This window comes from Danio aesculapii, chromosome 15 (genome assembly GCF_903798145.1).
Source record: "Danio aesculapii chromosome 15, fDanAes4.1, whole genome shotgun sequence".
NCBI lineage: Eukaryota > Metazoa > Chordata > Actinopteri > Cypriniformes > Danionidae > Danio > Danio aesculapii.
Window position 1 is genome coordinate 15,587,440 of NC_079449.1, and position 18,467 is coordinate 15,605,906.

At 34.1% G+C, this 18,467-nt stretch overlaps 1 protein-coding gene across 1 annotated transcript in view; it reads left to right on the forward strand.

Moving 5' to 3' along the window:
• Positions 1-18,467, forward strand: part of LOC130242096 (neurobeachin-like) — a 66,286-nt gene that overhangs the window by 46,287 nt on the left and 1,532 nt on the right. Inside the window, exons 7-8 of the mRNA XM_056474109.1 lie at positions 500-619; positions 4,168-4,314. Of these exons, the coding sequence (XP_056330084.1) occupies positions 500-619; positions 4,168-4,314 (267 nt within the window). The remainder of the gene's footprint in view (positions 1-499; positions 620-4,167; positions 4,315-18,467) is intronic.

Below are 18,467 nucleotides of genomic sequence, written 5' to 3' on the forward strand. Positions count from 1 at the left end.
ATCATTTACAGTACTTCAACAATTTGTGTCTGTAGATTTAAATTAAAATACATTATACATAGCTAGTTTTTCTCATGCACTGACAAAAATCACTTATTGTACTGTACATACACCAAATTTTATGTTGTTTTTTTAAATGATTGTTTATATATCTGTATTGTGAAGGTTGGTTAATATGGATTTCTGGCTCTTGGCAGTATTTCTGAATTATAGAATGGAAAAAATAAAATCTCCCCTAAAACCCCTCTGTAAAAACCTTTGACACCAATACAGTAATACAGTATAAGAATTCTCAACGTAATATCATCCAGTGTTATTTATTTATTTTTGCTAGCAAAGTATTCAAATAAGTGTACATTTAATAAAAAAAAACATAACATTGATAAAAACTTATAATGCTATCAATTGTGTAAGTTTATTTACCTGCAGTGTACCCACAGACCATATGTTTCTCCTGTTCTGCTGTGTGCTTATGTTTTTTTTTTTTTTTCTTGTTTAGTGGTACATGGTCAGCATTGTCCACATCTACAACCGCTGGAGGAACAGTGAGATCCGCTGTTATGTCAATGGGCAGCTTGTCTCGTATGGGGACATGGCTTGGCACGTCAACACTAATGACGTAAGATACAGTACTTTTTTTCCATCACTCCATGTCTGTCTGTAGCTGCCGGATATTTCTCAGAGTAATATCATGCGCACAGCGGGAAACGAAACTATGAAAGATGCATTGATTTACCAGAAATGTTTCAGAATACATGGATGACATTTATTTCTGCCAGCATGTCGGGTCTGTCATGTAGGTTAGCTTTAACAGCAGCAAGTATGATGCAGAAATCAATGTTTAATCAGTGTCTTTAATGATTGTTTCTTCAATGTTTATGTATTCCTCTTGTTATACTTTATAATAATAGCAAATTATATCTAATAATATGTATAATATTATAATGTATTATTTAGTATATACACTCACCGGCCACTTTATTAGGTACACCTTACTATTTCTGGGTTGAACCCCTTTTGCCTTCAGAACTGAGCCTTAATCCTTTGTGGCATAGATTCAACAAGGTACTGGAACTATTCCTCAGATATTTTGGTCCATATTGACATGATTGCATCAAGCAGTTGCTGCAGATGTGTTGGCTGCACATCCATGATGTGAATCTCTTGTTCCACCACATCCCAAAGGTGCTCTATTGGATTGAGAACTGGTGACTGTGGAGGCCATTTGAGTACAGTGAACTTATTGTCATGTTCAAGAAACCAGTCTGAGATGATTCACACTTTATGACATGGCGTGTTATCCTGCTGGAAGTACTCACTGTGAACATAAAGGGATGGACAGGGTCAGCAACAATACAGGCTGTGGCATTGACATGATGCTCAATTTGTACTAATGGGCTCAAAGTGTGCCAAGAAAATATTCTCCACACCACTACACCACCACCACCAGTTTGAACCACTGATACAAGGCAGGATGAATCCATGCTTTCCTGTTGTTGAAGCCAAATTCTGATCCCACCATCCGCATGTTGCAGCAGAAATCGAGACCAGGCAACATTTTTTAATTTTCTATTGTCCAATTTTGGTGAGCCTGTGCAAATTGTAGCCTCGGTTTCCTGTTCTTAACTGACAAGAGTGGCACCCGGTGTGGTGTTCTGCTGCTGTAGAGGTGCTCTTCTGCATACCTCGGTTGTAACGAGTACTTATTTGAGTTACGGTTGTCTTTCTAGCTCAAACCAGTCTGGCCATTCTCCTCTAACCTCTGACATCAACAAAGCATTTGCGCCCACAGAATTGCCGCTCACTGGATATTTTCTCTTTTTCTGACCATTCTATGTAAACCGTAGAGATGGTTGTGCTTGAAAATCCCAGTAGATCAGCAGTTTCTGAAATACTCAGACCATCATTTCATCATTTGGGAAATATTTGAAAAAAAAAAAAATTCACAGAAGGGCTATTAATTTTGACTTTTGATTTTTGCCAGCTCAAGCTACTGTATAAATCAGCCATTGTCTTGTGGATTCGGTGGTTAGATTAAAATTCACAGACCTTTGCCTGTGTTTTTGCTGCACCTCACAGAAAGCAGTGTAAGATAATTAAAAGGTTGGACCAGCAGTGCTTAACCTCACATCTCCTGGGTGCTGATTTTGATTAAACTAATAGGCAGGTTTCAGCACAGAATAACATCTCTGTAATTCTACATCTCAATTACACTGCAAATCATTACTCGCCTACTGTGAAGTTTGCATACTGACATCCACTCTGTTTCCAAGCCAGCACTCTATTTTATTTTGCTCTGATATGTACTTTTAAAGGTGACATATCATGAAAATCTGACTTTGTATGTGTTTAAGTGCTGTAATCGGGTCCCTGGTGCAACTAACATCCCAGAAAACCAAGCATGTGGAAAAATTTGCCACTTTGATTTCGCGTCCCTTGCGATGTACATTGTTGTATTATATATTACTGTCCTTTAATCTGCATGTTTTAATCACTGCTTCACGCATGAGGGTCGGTTCAATGCTGTTTCTAAAGGATTGATCAATAACAACATTTTGTTCTATGACTTCATATCCTAGGGTCTCCACAGATCATGGGATATCATTGATTTTTAAACGGTCTATTCCAGACTTTGAAAGTCATGGTGTCTTTTTCTTTTGTTCATGTAATATCAGTTTTTTTAATATGTAATATCTATTTTAGTTTCCTTTTTGTATTTTTATATATCATTTTTGTTATGGTTAGGCTATTTCTTCAGCTCCATTTTATTCCTTTCTTGCTCATCAGCCTGTGATCTCTTAGCAGTTAATAGTTCAACCCCATAAAAAAAGGACCCATAATTTACTCTCTCAAGCCATCCTCTGTGTATTTGACTTTTTTCTGTCAGATGAACACAGTCTGAGTAGTTTTAGATTTTATCCTAGCGCTTCCATTCTGTATAATGTTAATGCATAGTGACTTTTATTTTGAAGCTATTTCTTTAAGTCCAGTGCATTCACCAGACTGTACCTATTAATTAAGGCCTAATAATATAGTTATTAATTATTTACCTGACATTAAAATGTCAGTATAATATACATTTTAAGAGATTTGGATTCAAAATGACCACATCAAAGACTGGGTGTTAAAAAGTAGACATAAAATCTAAATGTTAAGTCTGTAAAACTACTATCAAGCTGTCAAATATGGGAGAGGGAGCACTTTACAGCCATACAATCAGCACGTACTTCAGATTTTTATAAGAATCTGAGGTAAATTACCCGTTGTTGTTCTCGGAGTGCCTCTTAAAGTGCTACAAAATGATATTCAAGCTAAAACCATTTTAATATTATGCAAAGCACAATAGCAGAGTGTTTTTCCGTTCATTACTGCTCATGAAAATTTTTATCAAGGAAAGTCAGGGAAAAGTCAGGAAATTTGATATTTTGCTCTGAACCCTGATATCCAGAACAAGTCATGTTTGAAAGGTCATATAAATGTGCTTGCTAATATGCTGTACAGCTAATGTGGCTAAAGCTAACTCTAATAAATGCACATTTATCAGTCTATACTAGGGGTGTCCAAACTTGGTCCTGGAGGGCCGGTGTCCTGCAGAATTTTGCTTTAACTTGCTTCAACACACCTGCCAGGATGTTTCTAGTATATCTAGTAAGAGGTTGATTAGCTAGTTCAGGTATGTTTGATTAGGGAGCTAAACTCTCTAGGAGACCGGCCCTCCAGGACCGAGTTCGAACACCCTTGGTCTATACACTGTATAGTCAGGTGACTAGCTAGTTGATGAATTTAATCAACTTACTCCACAACCACTGTATATAAATGTATCAACTAACCACTAACCAAGTTTTAAATTATTTCTCTCCGTCTTTGTCTGACTTTGACAAACATGCACGGCAAGGCTTATATTTCTGGTCATTTCTGATAGTTTTCTATGTGAGATTCACTTGTTTTGGTGTTTCTGGAGTGTGAGAATAGCATGTAAAAGCTCCGCCCTATTCTGCCAGCTCATTTGCATTTAAAGGGACATGCACAACAACTGTGTTTTTGTCCACACCCAAACAAGGGCACATTTGACAAGCTGTAATAAATGATCTATGGGGTATTCACAGCTACTTTTTTAGAGATAGCTTTAAAGAACTCTAAGCTTTTTTTTTCATGTGCTTATCACAGAGTTATGACAAATGTTTCCTCGGCTCATCTGAGACTGCAGATGCCAACCGGGTGTTTTGTGGACAGCTCGGAGCCATCTATGTGTTCAGTGAAGCTCTAAACCCAGCTCAGATATTTGCCATCCATCAACTGGGCCCAGGATACAAGGTATGTATCAGATTCGCCAAAGTGTGTTACACACCAGTGCTTCACAGCCATCACTGATCTCAGAGAAATGTTGTTCATCGGTCAGTGACATTTGGTTATTGAATAATGTGCATTCTAATATTTTACTCATTCCAACATTAATGGATAAATGAAGAAATGAACGAATTAATAAATGAATGAATGATATATTGCACTATATTTTTCTTTATAACAAAAGGCATAAGGTTTTCAGACATGCTTATATTCATTTTTCAGTAGTTTTTTGCTTCACAAAAGCATTTTGTCTTGCATCAATGCAGAACAGCATGGTATATTATTCTGTTCATTTTAGTTTCTTGTTTTTAAATCTTTAAAATGCAGAAATATATATATTTATTTGCAAAAACATTGTTTTTAATCTTTTTTACTCTGCTAAATAAAGAAAACTCTCTGTTTTTAATTTGAGCCTACACATGCAAGCACAAATAATTAATGTGCATTTAAATACAATAAAAAATAAATAAAAAAATTATATATTTATATTTACATATATTTATATTTACCCACATCCTCATGTTTTCCGTGTTATTTTTAGAAGAAAAACATGTGGGGTAGCATGCATTCAATATTTGTATTACATATTTTAGTTTTTGAAAATATTTTGCCTCAAACGTTTTTTAATGGTGAAATACAAAACATAAAATAGCAAATATGCTGTATGCTATTTCAATAGTTTCAGTTGTGTCTGTTTTTATTTGAGCTTTAACTGTTATATTCATAATTATTATTCGATGACTAAAAAAAGTGCTTTATGTTATACAATAATTTATGTCAAAGAGAAGTTATTCATCTATGTGTTATATCTGGTTATTTGATGAGTGATATGTTGGTTATTAATTCACATTTCAACATGATTCCACCAACCTAAGGAAGTAACCAAATTTCTGAGATTTTAAGGGGACCTGTGATGCAAAAATTACTTCCAGAATTTATTTTACAATCTATTCAACTGGACTTTTTTTTTTTTTTTTTTTTACATTTTTACAGTTCGAGTTGTTGACTGACTATTAGTTTATTTATCACATGGAATAAAGAGTCTACTAAATTACAGGGAAAGTTATATTCTGTGGACACAAGAGAACTAACAGAGTTAGTGGCGCCATCTAGCGGCGGTGTGTGTGGATCTGTCTCGACATTGAGGCACAACGTATAAATCTAATAAGCATTACTTAAATTTAAGTTATATAAAGTCACTATATAACATCACTATTAAACTGCTAAAATTGTTAAAACAAAAAAAATGAAACCTAAAATGTACACCCAATAACAAATATTTCTATAAATCTATAATTTTTTTTTTTTAAGATGGCGGGGTTTCATCTTCCTTGTTTTTTTTTGGTTGTTTTTTTTCCTTGTTTTTTTTTTTTTGTCCTCGGTTGATCACATGGCTGATAAAGAAAGTCTGTAGAAACATTTTGATTGGCATTCTCCCTTTGTACATGTCCACCCATTAGTGACAATCTTTTTCTCATTAGCATAAAGAACCCTGAGTGAGAAGCAGCCATCTGCCATTATTGTTTTGAATATGCCACTATAAACACATTTATAGCTCCACCCTCGTGTAAAAAATCTCATTTGAAGTCACCAGAACGGCACAATTTGGATCAAAGCCTAAAGGGGGCAGATTCAGAGAGTTAGAATTATCATTATTTGTGTGGTATTTTGAGACCAGGGAGAAAAATATGATATGGAAAAGTATGATTTAACAAAACATAGGATTTCTTTGGTGGAGGCCCCGTCCGTGCTTGAATCAGGAGTTTGATCCAGCTATGACTGCCTATGATGAAGGCAGGGGTGGAGCCTTCCCCCTAGACAGGGCCAACCTGGTGGTGGTGGTGGGGAGGATAATGGGTGAAAGTCCACGTCAGTATCTGCAGCCAAATAAATGTAATGAATAGACAGCTAATACAGTTGAAGTCAGAATTATTAGCCCCCTGTTTATTTTTCCCCCCAGTTTCTGTTTAACGGAAAGAAGATTATTTCAACACATTTCTAAGCATAATAGTTTTAATAACTTATTTCTAATAACTGATTTATTTTATCTTTGCCATGATGACAGTAAATAATATTTTACTAGATATTTTTCAAGACACTTCTATACAGCTTAAAGTGACATTTAAAGGCTTAACTAGGTTAATTAGGTTAACTAGGCAGGTTAGGGTAATTAGGCAAGTTGTAAAATGATGGTTTTTCCGTAGACTATCAAACGAATATATAGCTTAAAGGGGCTAATAATTTAGTCCTTAAAATGTTGTTTAAAAAATTAAAAACTGCTTTTATTCTTGCCCAAATAAAACAAATAAGATTTTTGCCATAAGAAAAAATATTATCAGACATACTGTAAAAATTTCCTTGCTCTGTTAAACATCATTTGGAAAATATTTAAAAAAGAAAAAAAATTCAAAGGGGGCTAATAATTCTGACTTCAACTGTTTAATCCTTGTGTCTCGTGGCTATTGGTTGGAACTGGCATTAGATCTTCCTGGTAGAACTAGCGCTAAAAGCTACATGGACATCAGAGACTTATTTTACATCTTGTAAAAAGGGACATAATAGGCTGCCTTTAAAACTCAGTCCAGACTATTGTCCAAATCCCGATGTTATAAATCACCCTAAACAGTATTTTCCAGCAGGGAAAATTAAATTACAAATGATATATCTACATATTTACTCATTACCAAGCGACTGTTTGATGAACCTTAGTCTTTTTGTTGTCGTGCATTATTGCTTTTAAACTGACGACAGCAAAGTTTCTCAGTTATGCTTCTTAATGAAGTCCTCGGTTGATGAAGTCTGCCTCTGGATAGTTTATAGTTGTTCTCTTCCTTTCATGTTTCTGACCTTTTGTCGCTAATTCTCAAGGTGCTTTTGAAGCGATTTAGCATTTAATTGCATCCACGGGGTAAACAGAGCAGGTTACTGTGACTTTTTTTCTATTCAAGGCTGCATCCTTATTAAATATGAACCTCTGTCATATTAGTAATTGGGACTCGCAGCAGTTTTTCAGTCTCATTGTGCAAAGACTAATTTTCTCTCAAGCACCAGGCTTTGATTAGCAACTCATTATCTGAAACAATAAACCACATGCATGGAACGGATAGCATATGTATCCCAAAATTACTCAACAATTGTTTGAAGCCATTGTTTATGAATGATGAGCCTTTTCTAATTTAATTTGGATCGTCTTTGCTGCTTTGCAGTGGGGGTTTAGTTACGGGCTGCGTAACCTACAAGGACGAAGTAATTGCTAAAAAGCGTCTTCAGAAATTCTTTTTTTGTTTTTACCTGCATGCATTTAAGTTCTCTTATGATTATATTAAATGGGTAGTTGACAAATAGGCAGTAAAAATGTTTAGTTTTTGACCATTATCTGAATTTCTTTTTATTATTAAATTCTCATTTCAATAAATAGGTTGTCACTCCAAAAGACAACAAAGCTTAACAATTTTATAGTGGTTGCAAAAAAGTTAAATATGTAAACAATTCAGAGAAAAAAAACTGGTCCCACTTTATATTGTCGCTTATACCTATGAAAATACATGGTAACTAGATATGTAAGTAGTATGTAACTACAGTGTATGTACACACTGATACATAGTATTTACTTGTGTAATACTGGTGTAACCACACACATGTAACAACCCACTGAATAGTATGTGTAACAGCACATTGGTAACAACACTAAAAAGTACACATCTGTAACAAGAATAACGTAAGTGCACTGCATAACAAGAATATGTACTTGCAGGTGTTTTCTCACTTCCACACCTGTTTGCATACCCTGTACTTCTAAACACTGTATTAGAAGAAGAATGGCAGAACTAACACTGCATTAGAAAGTTTTACCTTGTGATACTGGTCACACTTTACAAAAAGGTTCATTAGTTAATGTTAATTAATGCATTTACTAACATGAACAAACAATGAATAATACATTTACCACAGTATTTGTTCATGTTAGTTAACGTTAGTTAATGAAAATACAGTTGTTCATTGTTAGTTCATGTTAACTCACGGTGCATTGACTAATGTTAACAAGCATGGACTCGGAGGTTAATAATGCATTAGTAAATGTTCAATTATGATTAATAAATGCTGTACAAGTGTTGTTCATGATTACTTCATGTTAGTAAATGCATTAACTAATGAACTTTATTGTAAAGTGTTACCGTGATACCAGTATAATTATAGGGTAAATCCATAGGAACTGTCCACTCAATATAAAGTGTAAAATGGTCACAAATTACTGTGTAATATATAAAACCTAAGCCTTTGTGCAACTTTAACTGTTTAAGTATTACTGTAGATGGATTATACAAATGTCTTCTGTTTATATGTTGTTTTAAGGTAAATTGTAGAATCATATCAGAAATTCACATTAAAGGGGTACTTTACCAAAGATTGTCTTATTAATGTTCTGCTACACAATTGAACTTACACATACTATTCAGTGGGTTGTTACACGTGTGTAGTTACACCAGTATTACGCAAGTTAATACCATGCACCAGTGTGTTGATACACTGTAGTTACATATTACTCACACATCTAGTTACCAATTACCATGTAAGATCATAGGTATAAGCGACACTTAATAAATACAAATAACAATACAAATTATATTAATCTTTGTTATGTTTCACAATTAAAATGCAACGCCATGTCAAAAACCCTTATATATTTGCTATGTAATTTGAAGTGCAAAAACAATCCCCAGAATGCCTTGTTTGTTTTCACCCTGTGTGTTTTTAAGCTATCCGGTGGACATTCACACTGGATTTTCTCTAATCACTGTGGGCTGGTCATTTCCCTTATTAATTGCGCTTCTAGACCTCTGATTCCTGCTGGCCCTCACGTCAGCATGACGGGCAGGTTGGCAGAAATAATGAGCAGTCTGCTTCTGGGAGAAAGCAATTACCCACCCCAGATGAACCTGTGAATGGAGTCTCTCAAAATCCGAAAAGGGCCTGTATATTTCAATGGAGTGCCAGCTATCAGGCTGCCTGTCAGCGCCACAGTTGAATCCACCTTGTCTGGTAATAGAGCGCAGACCTTTAGAGGTTATGCAGAAGGGGTAGACCACAGAGTCTGCCCTCTATTTGATGGAATATATGATAAAATGTGATTTTAATTTAGGGTTTACCATACAGTAAGCGTTTCTGTCTTTTTTAACATTGGGTTTGTAGGCGGAATGTAAAAAAAAAGAGAGAAAACAAACACACCTGCAAGCAAACAACAAACTAAACATAATTGTTCTGTCTGGTTCTGGAATCTGATTGGCTGATAACTGTGCGATATTCTGCCAGTAACAGCACTCATCCAGCCTCTTAACCCTTCAACTTTGTGTATTACTCCTCCCACCGCCTACAGCAACAAGCAGTGGACACTCTACAGTTTGTCAAATATTGCTGCTGTTGGGCAACATAATGTACTTTTGAGGCTTTTTTAGTCGAGAATGTAGTTGTTTAGATTGAAACTGTGCAGTTTATTTATAAAGATAGTGCCTATTTTTTAATATTTATAATTTCTGAGCGACAGCACGTCGGCTGCCATTAGCCTGTCTTTGAGCAAAGACGGTTGACGATATTCATCCACAAGATGGCGACAGAGACCGCATTATAAGCCCTAAGAGAAAAACTGTGTTATTTCAAACTACAGCTGATCAGATCATGATTAAACAGGTGAATGATTTTCTAAGTCGATCTTTCTCTCTTGTATGTTGTAGTGCTGTATTTATACCATAGTAATATTGTGATCTTCTCATTGCAACAGAGAATACTGGGAGATATCTCTGTAGATTGAGATGGCATTTCATGCTGTTCAGCCTTATAATCGTAAAATATGAGTTAAATCACGTGTTTTGTCATCACTTTAGACATTACGCTAGAGAATCATTCAAATACTAGCTCTAAAGTGTTGTTGATGAATTAGTGATGGCTTCTGCTGTTCTGACGTCAGCTGCAGATGTGAATGAATGGCGGAGGAAAGTAGTTCCTCTAACAAAAGGATTTTTAGACTGTGTTTGATTTTGATCTTTATATACATGATTATGCCGTCGAACTGTTGTATAAATGCTATATCACTCTCATAGCAGTGCAATGTGGCTGTATATTATCACTGGTGGGACACTAAGGCACTAACGCATGCCTCCAATCAGTGCCGATCAGTTTTTGCTACTCGTGTGATATTGCTCATGTATATATAGAGATATTTATTTATTTAACCATATAAAAAAAAAAATCAAGATCTCTTTTACAAGGGTGACCAAGAGGTCTGCAGCACACAACTTATGAAAAAAATTTAATAAATAAAAAGTAAAGATAATATAAAATACAGTTTGGTTATTCAGCTATGCCACATTGCAATATGTTAAAAACACATGCATTGAGAAATGGACTGTTGTTGTTTGTTATTAAATTATAGAGCGAAATAATAATTTTAATTGGGATGAGCTCAAGACATTTTTAGTTTAGACTGAAGAGTATTCCAGGATGAGGGGGCGGCACGACTAATGGCTCGATTCCCTATTTCAGTTCGAACTGAAGAAGTCACTAAAGAAGTAATAAATCACTAAAGAAAAGATATATTTATTTAACATATATTTTTAACATGCTAAAATTAAGTTGCTTTATAAAAAACTGAATCATACTGTGATATGTACAATGTAATTAGCATCAAGCAAGCAAAATATGCGGCAAGCTGTCAAGCTTTCAGTTTTGTTTATTTCAGATTGATCATTACCTTTTTTTTCACCAAAATTCATAGCCTTAAAAAAAACCCAAAATATTTAAAACATATATACTTTACTGCATGACAACGCGTTTCAATTTATTAGTTATCATAACAGAAATAGGCATTAAAAACAAGTATAAAACAAAAAGAAACTGTAATGGCATTCATTATAATTTTGTCGCGATAATAGTCGAGATAAAATTTAGTTCAAGTGAAACTGAAACTAGTACTGTCTGTGAAATGCATTGTACAAATAACAACATGTATTGCTTTCATGATTTTTTAGCGATGTGTTAACGATGAAAGTAGAATGTGCTAAAACTACTGTATCAACATGCTATATTAGCAACTTGTTAAAACATATACAGTCAAGCCCGAAATTATTGGGTTATGAATAATTTTGGCCTTGACTGTATGTTAGCAACATGCTAAAACAAATAAACAACTTAAGTGATGCTAGTGATGTGCTAAAACATGTTAGCAATACGTTAAAAGCTTGCTACATCATGCTAAAAAGATTTTAGAACATGGAAAACAAGAGTCCAAGAGTGTGAATGCTTTGTGAATGTTTTCTTTGCTGGATTTGATAAATGCACTTAGAATGTAACAACATATGAGCATCCCACCTGAAAAAAATACTATAGTAATTTATAGTAAATACTATAGTGTTTTAGAATCATAAAGTGGATTATACTGTGTATATTATAGTATTTAAAACATTTTTAAATGAGAGCTGCAACATAACTAAACAGTTTTAGTTTTTACTATAGTAAGCTATAGTGTATTATATTATATACCCCTAATATACTCTAAACTGCAGTACTGGGTCAATTGTTTATATTACCGTAACTGTTGTGTTACCATAGCAACTATAAAATTACCACAACAGATTAATTCAAAGTACTTTACTATAGTATAAGTACTAGTATAGTATTATAGTATAGTACACTACTATTTATTTACTATAAATTACTATGGTACTTTTTATATGACATCTTTTAAAAAAATGCTAAAACGTGCTAGCAAAATGCTAAAACATGGCAATTTTCTATGTAACATGCTAACAATGTGCTAAAACATTAAAGAGAGCCTCACTACACTGTGTGATACTGCACAAGCAGTTAGAAATATGATTAATGTTTTACATTTACAAATCCAACTGTTGTCCCTTTGGAATACATTGTAAGTCACAGTCTGTTCCTTATGATAAAAACTGCTATAATAGTAATTAATAGCACTTTTGTCCTGTGTTCAACCCCTTGTGTTTGGTGCCATCTTTTCCCTCTCCTCTGAATTATTTGTTCTGTTGACTGTAATGTGTTTTCTCCCATGGGTGCTTGTAGCCTTCATAGCCTTTTAGCAGTGTCTAGCCCGGGCATGCAGAGACAGTGGGCCACGACAGGCTGTAAACTCACCGTCTCCTGTGATTTATGTGACTGATCTGAAGATGACCTGATTACAGCCCTGACTCACCAGAAAAGACTGTTGTAAAAACACTGACCCCAAGTCAGACCCCTTTTACCTGAGGTCCTTTCTTAACTGCCTTAAGAGAATGAAAAGGTTTGGACACTGTTTAGTGCCCATTTTTGGGACAGTTATATGTAGATTCAGTAAGATTCTAATGCTCACCAGGGCTGCATTTTTTGATCAGTAATATTAAGAAATATTATTAGTTTAGTATTTGAATAAATGTCAAGATGTAATTTTACTCCTGTCATGGCAAAGCAGAAATTTCGGCATCATTATTGCATTTTTCTTTTTTACATAAATCACTATAATATGCTGAGATATAAAATAAAGCTCTGTGAAAGAATTAAGAGACCACTTAAAAGTCATTTTTGGTTATTTGAACATAAGTCGACCTATTTGTTTTATTTAAACTGTTCATTTGTGTTTAATAAATATAAAAAAAGGAATGATACTTTTTAGAGCTTTTGTTTGCAGAGAATAACAATGTCACTATAAAAATAGTTTTATTAAACATAGAGAAGAAAATATGACTATCTACAGGCATTAATTTGTATGCATGTATGTACACTATAAAACCCAAAAAGTTAAGGTAACTCAAGCTGTTTGAGGAAATCGATTTCTACAAACCATTTAAGTTCAAAAACCAATCAATGAGTACTGTGAACTTAAACCATTGTAGTAAACAAAGCAATTTGAGCACAGTAAAACCCAATAAATGAAGAGAACTAACTGAGTACTGTAAAACCCAATAAGTTAAGGCAACTCAAACCCTTTGAGGAAACCGATTGCTACAAACAATTTGAGTTCAAAAACCAATTAATGAGTACTGTGAACTTAAACCATTTTAGTAAACGAAGCTATTTGAGCACAGTAAAACCTAATAAATGAAGAGAACTCAAACCAACTGAGTACTGTTAAACCCAATAAGTTAAGGCAACTCAAACCGTTTGAGAAAACCAATTGCTACAAACAATTTGAGTTAAAAAACTAATCTATATGAGTACTTGCTCCATTTAAGTTGAAGTAATGAGGCATTTAACTAACTCATTACCTTCAACACTGAGTTCAAAACTCTTTTCAATTGAGTAGAATTAGATTTTTGTCAATTTTTGAGTTAACTACCCTCATTTCATTTGATAAAGTTGACTGGTGGGTTTTACAGTGTGTGTATGTAAATATTGTTTTCCAATATTTAAGATTTTAAATATATATTTATTATATAACATTGTCGTTTTCTACTAATAAAATTCTACAAAAATTGATCCTAATCAATTATAATAAATAAAATAAATAAATAAAATAAATAAATATATATGTATGTGTATATATGCAAGAGTGTATGTGTGTTTCCCAGTACTGGGTTGCGGCTGGAAGGGCATCCGCTGTGTAAAAAATATGCTGGAATAGATGGTGGTTCATTCCACTGTAGCGAACCCCTGATAAATAGGGGACTAAGCGGAAGAAAATTTAATAAATGAATATGTAGACAAGCCTGAAGTTCTCCATTTTTTTAGCAGTTCAGTTTCAGTTTTCTTTATTTTTGTCATTCAAAACATCACAATAAAGTGTAATACAGAACAAAATTACGTTGCATCAGACCCAGCAAGAACATAAAAACATCAACCACTATAAAAATAAGCTTTTATAATTTCATATAGATATAAAAATTGTATATAAAATATAACCCTATTTTAAATGAAAATTAAAATGAAACCACACGGATTTGCTCCTCAGGCTTCTGTAATGCCTGCCTGATGGCATGAGTTTGAGCAAACTATAGCCAGGGTGGGTTGAAGACCTTAAAATGCTATTTGCCCTAGGCAGACAACATTGTTGATATGGTTCCTTGATATATGTCATTTTGACTCCAACAGACCTTTGAGCTCACTTTTATTTATTCATTCATTCATTTTAAGGTGCAGGCATGCTATCTGTTGTTTTAAAACACATATCTGTTATGGCAAATGCAGAGAAAAGATAATAACTTTTATGTGTTATTTTTCTTCCAGAGCTATAATAATAATAATAATAATAATAAGTGGGTAGCACAATTGCCTCACAGCAGGTAAGTCGCTGGTTCGAGCCTCGGCTGGGTCAGTTGGCATTTCTGTGTGGAGTTTGCATGTTCTTCCCGTGTTGGCGTGGGTTTCCTCCGGTTCATTCTGCTGTGGCAACCCCTGATTAATAGCAAACGAGTTCATGCAGGAAATCCAGTAGGCATAGTCAAGAAACAAGCGAATGGTCAATAAAGGCAGCAGGCAGGATAAACACAGATCAAGGCTAGGAACAGGAAATACTAAATAAGGCTAGAATCGGGCATGACATGGCAAGGAAACACGTTGTAAAGTTACAGGTTAACAAACAAACATCAAGACTCAGCAATGTGTGTGTGTGAGAGTGAGGTGTTATATAGTCCATGAAATCATTGGGAACGAATGGCAGCTGTGTGTGCATGCCTGCGTGTGTGTGTCCAAATGACTGTCAACTGTGGCAGGAGTGGTTGGTGCAAAGCATCCCGGTAGTTGTAGTTCATGTAGTAACCGATGTGTAGTTCTCCAGCGATCTGCATAGGCTTAGATCGCTGGTGATCATGACAGATTTTGTATTGTTTTCCAATATTTAGGATTTGAAAACAAAATGTTTTATATTGTCCTGTTGTCATTTTCTGTAAATAAAATTGCACAAAAATTTGTCTAAATGTATGATTAATTTCTACCTTTACTTAATATTAACTTTAAGTTATTATTATACTTTATAATAACTTTGAAGTGGTATTTTTCTTTCAGAGCTGTATGTTTATTTTGTTTTAGATTTAAGTGATACTAGTGCCTGTCTTTGTCTTTTTCCCTGTTGTCATGCAGACAGATGCTCTAAATCTCACTATGAGATAATGTGTGAGCATTACATCATCCGTCTGAGGTCTATCAGATTTTTGGCCGGCAGATTCTGTCAGATTTATTTTTTCTGAGGCCATTTTTTGCCCTCAAACTGCCAGCATCCATTAACATGCTGTGGTATTTATTTTCCAGTCAATCTGATAGATTTTGAGATTTGCTTTGTGCTGTATTATATGTTTGCAGCAGAAACCTGACCAGCAAAAGCTGACATTTATGCTATCTCTATTCAGCAGAGCAAATCAAACAACATGAATCTTCTTAGGTCAAAATAAGCATGCAGATCATCAAATCTGTAACATGTTTCTTTTTTTCAGTTGCTTTTCTCCTATTTGAAAAGAGTAAACACTGCAGTAAAATTAACATAAGCAACAGCTGAACAAATATGCTTGTTTGAATATAATTCTGCATTTATTTGCTCACATATTGTGAAAGAAAAATATGGGAAAATGTTTTATTTTATCAGGTTTATTGCCATAGAAACCATATCCACAAGGTAATAATCTATTTAGCAACAACAAGTTAATTACAAATATCCTCCTACATCTTTAAACAGACACTGGTGCACAGTTAGTACATGAATAATGAAATATCAACATCAAGGGCCAAGCAGTTCGTGTCTGAATGTAGATGAGATGCGTGTCTGTTCACAATCAGAAATGAACAACATACACTTGCAAAAAAACATGCTAAAACATATTAGCAGTGGGAACACTCTAGGGTATGCTCAAATGCAGTAGTGAGCTGATTGTAAAACTTGCTAACATGCAAAAAAAATTTGTGATCAGCCAAAATTCGCTAACGCTAAAAATTATTTTTAGCGATCAGCTAAAATGTGCTAACATGCTAAAATTAATTTGTGCTGATCAGCTAAAATGTGCTAACATGATAAAAATCATTAGTGATAGGCTAAAATGTGCTAACATGTTAAAATGTTTTTTTTGTGATAAGCTAAAACATGATAGCAATGCTAAAATTTATCTTTAGGGATCAGCTAAAATGTGCTAACATGCTAAAATGATTTTTTATTAATAAGATAAAATGTGCTAACATGCTAAAATGTATATTTAATGATCAGCTAAAATGTGCTAACATGTTAATGTATTTTTAGGGATCAGCTAAAACATGTTAACATGTTAAAATATATTTTTATTGATAAGCTAAAATGTTCTAACATGCTAAAATTTATTTTTACTGATCAGCAAAAATATGCTAACATGCTAAAATGTATTTTTATTGATAAGCTAAAATGTGCTAACATGCTAAAATGTATTTTAGCGATCAGCTAAAATGTGCTAACATGCTAAAAATAATTAGTGATCAGCTAAAATGTCCTAACATGATAAAATAATTTTTAGTTATTAGCTAAAATGTGCTAACAAGCTAAAAATTATTTTAGTGATCAGCAAAAATGTGCTAACATGTTAAAATAATTTTTAGTGATTAGCTAAAATGTGCTAACATGTTAAAATAATTTTAAGTGATGAGCTAAAATGTGCTCACATGGTAAAATAATTTTTAGCGATCAGCTAAAATGTGCTAAAATTATTTTTAGTGATCAGCCAAAGTGTGTTAACATGCTGAAAATTATTTTAGGGATCGGCCTAAAGAGCTAACATGCTAAAATCATATATTTTAAATTAATTTGAGCATTTAGCATTAACTATTGCAAAAAGAAATGAGAAATGTTAATGGCTGTGAAATTTGATAAAATATGATTTTACATTTAGCAAGAATCCAAATGTGTACATGGTTTTCCTGCTTGACTCATCACTTCTGCTGTAATTAAACATGCTAAAAGGTGCTAAAACATTCTATTAAAACATTCTAGCAACTTGTTAGAATGTGCGAATGATGTGTTGAAACATGTTTTCAACACCCTAAAGCACGCTAGCAGCCTGCTAGCAGCTTCCTAAAACATGCTAATAGCATTTTAGATTGGAACAATCAATCAATATGCTGAAACACGTTTACAACTTCCTTAAACATGCTAACATTCAGCTAGAACATGGAAGGCTTTGTTTTGTTGCTACAATACACTGTGCTATGTTGTGTAAGTTGTGTAAGTTTCCTTTTCTGATGTGCTAAAACACTCTAGCATAATGTTAAAGCGTGCTAACAACATGCTAAAGCGGGCAAATTTTTAGTTTTCTGTCACTGATTATGCCTGTAATGTTATTGCTGATAACTATAGAGGCATTTATATGTTATCTAATCACATGAAAAACTATACACAATTTATTCATGCAAATGCCGTCAAGCATATCTTTGCTGATAAAAAGAAGATTTAAAATTTTTTTTAAATGCCTTGGTATCATTATCTGCTCACAGCACAGTGAACAGAGTTTGGCGCAGGTCACATCTGGATGACATCATCACCTGGGATGTGGTGCAGGTGTTGGGCTGCAGGCCTTTGATTTGACAGCGCACGAAACAACCTCATGAATGATAATTCAGCCGGGGGATTCCCACATCGCCCCTACTTCATCTTCATGATTATTTCATGTCACCAAGCACGTTTATTATTCATCGCGCTCGCCTGACTTTGGATAAGATTTAATCACTGCATAAAAAGAATCTTCCTCTTTTCATGCTAGGAATAGTAAATCCTTTAATAAGTGCACGGAATAATAAGATTTACATAGACGTGGTATTTGAAGACGTGTTAATTTCACATTGACGTATTTTCATGGGTTTTGTGCACATTCGCTTATTAGTCAGTTCTCACACTTTGTCACTTTGCTGTGCACTTTTCATTAGACCAGACAGATTAACTTTTTTTATGGTTCATTTTAGCTCTATACTAAGTAATAATTAAGTTAATCTAGTATGCATATAGAAAATCATCATACCCTTTTGAAATAATTACTTTATTCGTTATACAGCCTAAAATCAAGTCACGTTCCAAATGACTTTTCCTGCCTTTGAAATGTTTTTGTAGCCTTCTCCTTAGCCTTTCTACAACTTTATTCTGAAGATCTTTTGAAAGCAGGGTGTAATGTGAGCAAATGTATGTATTT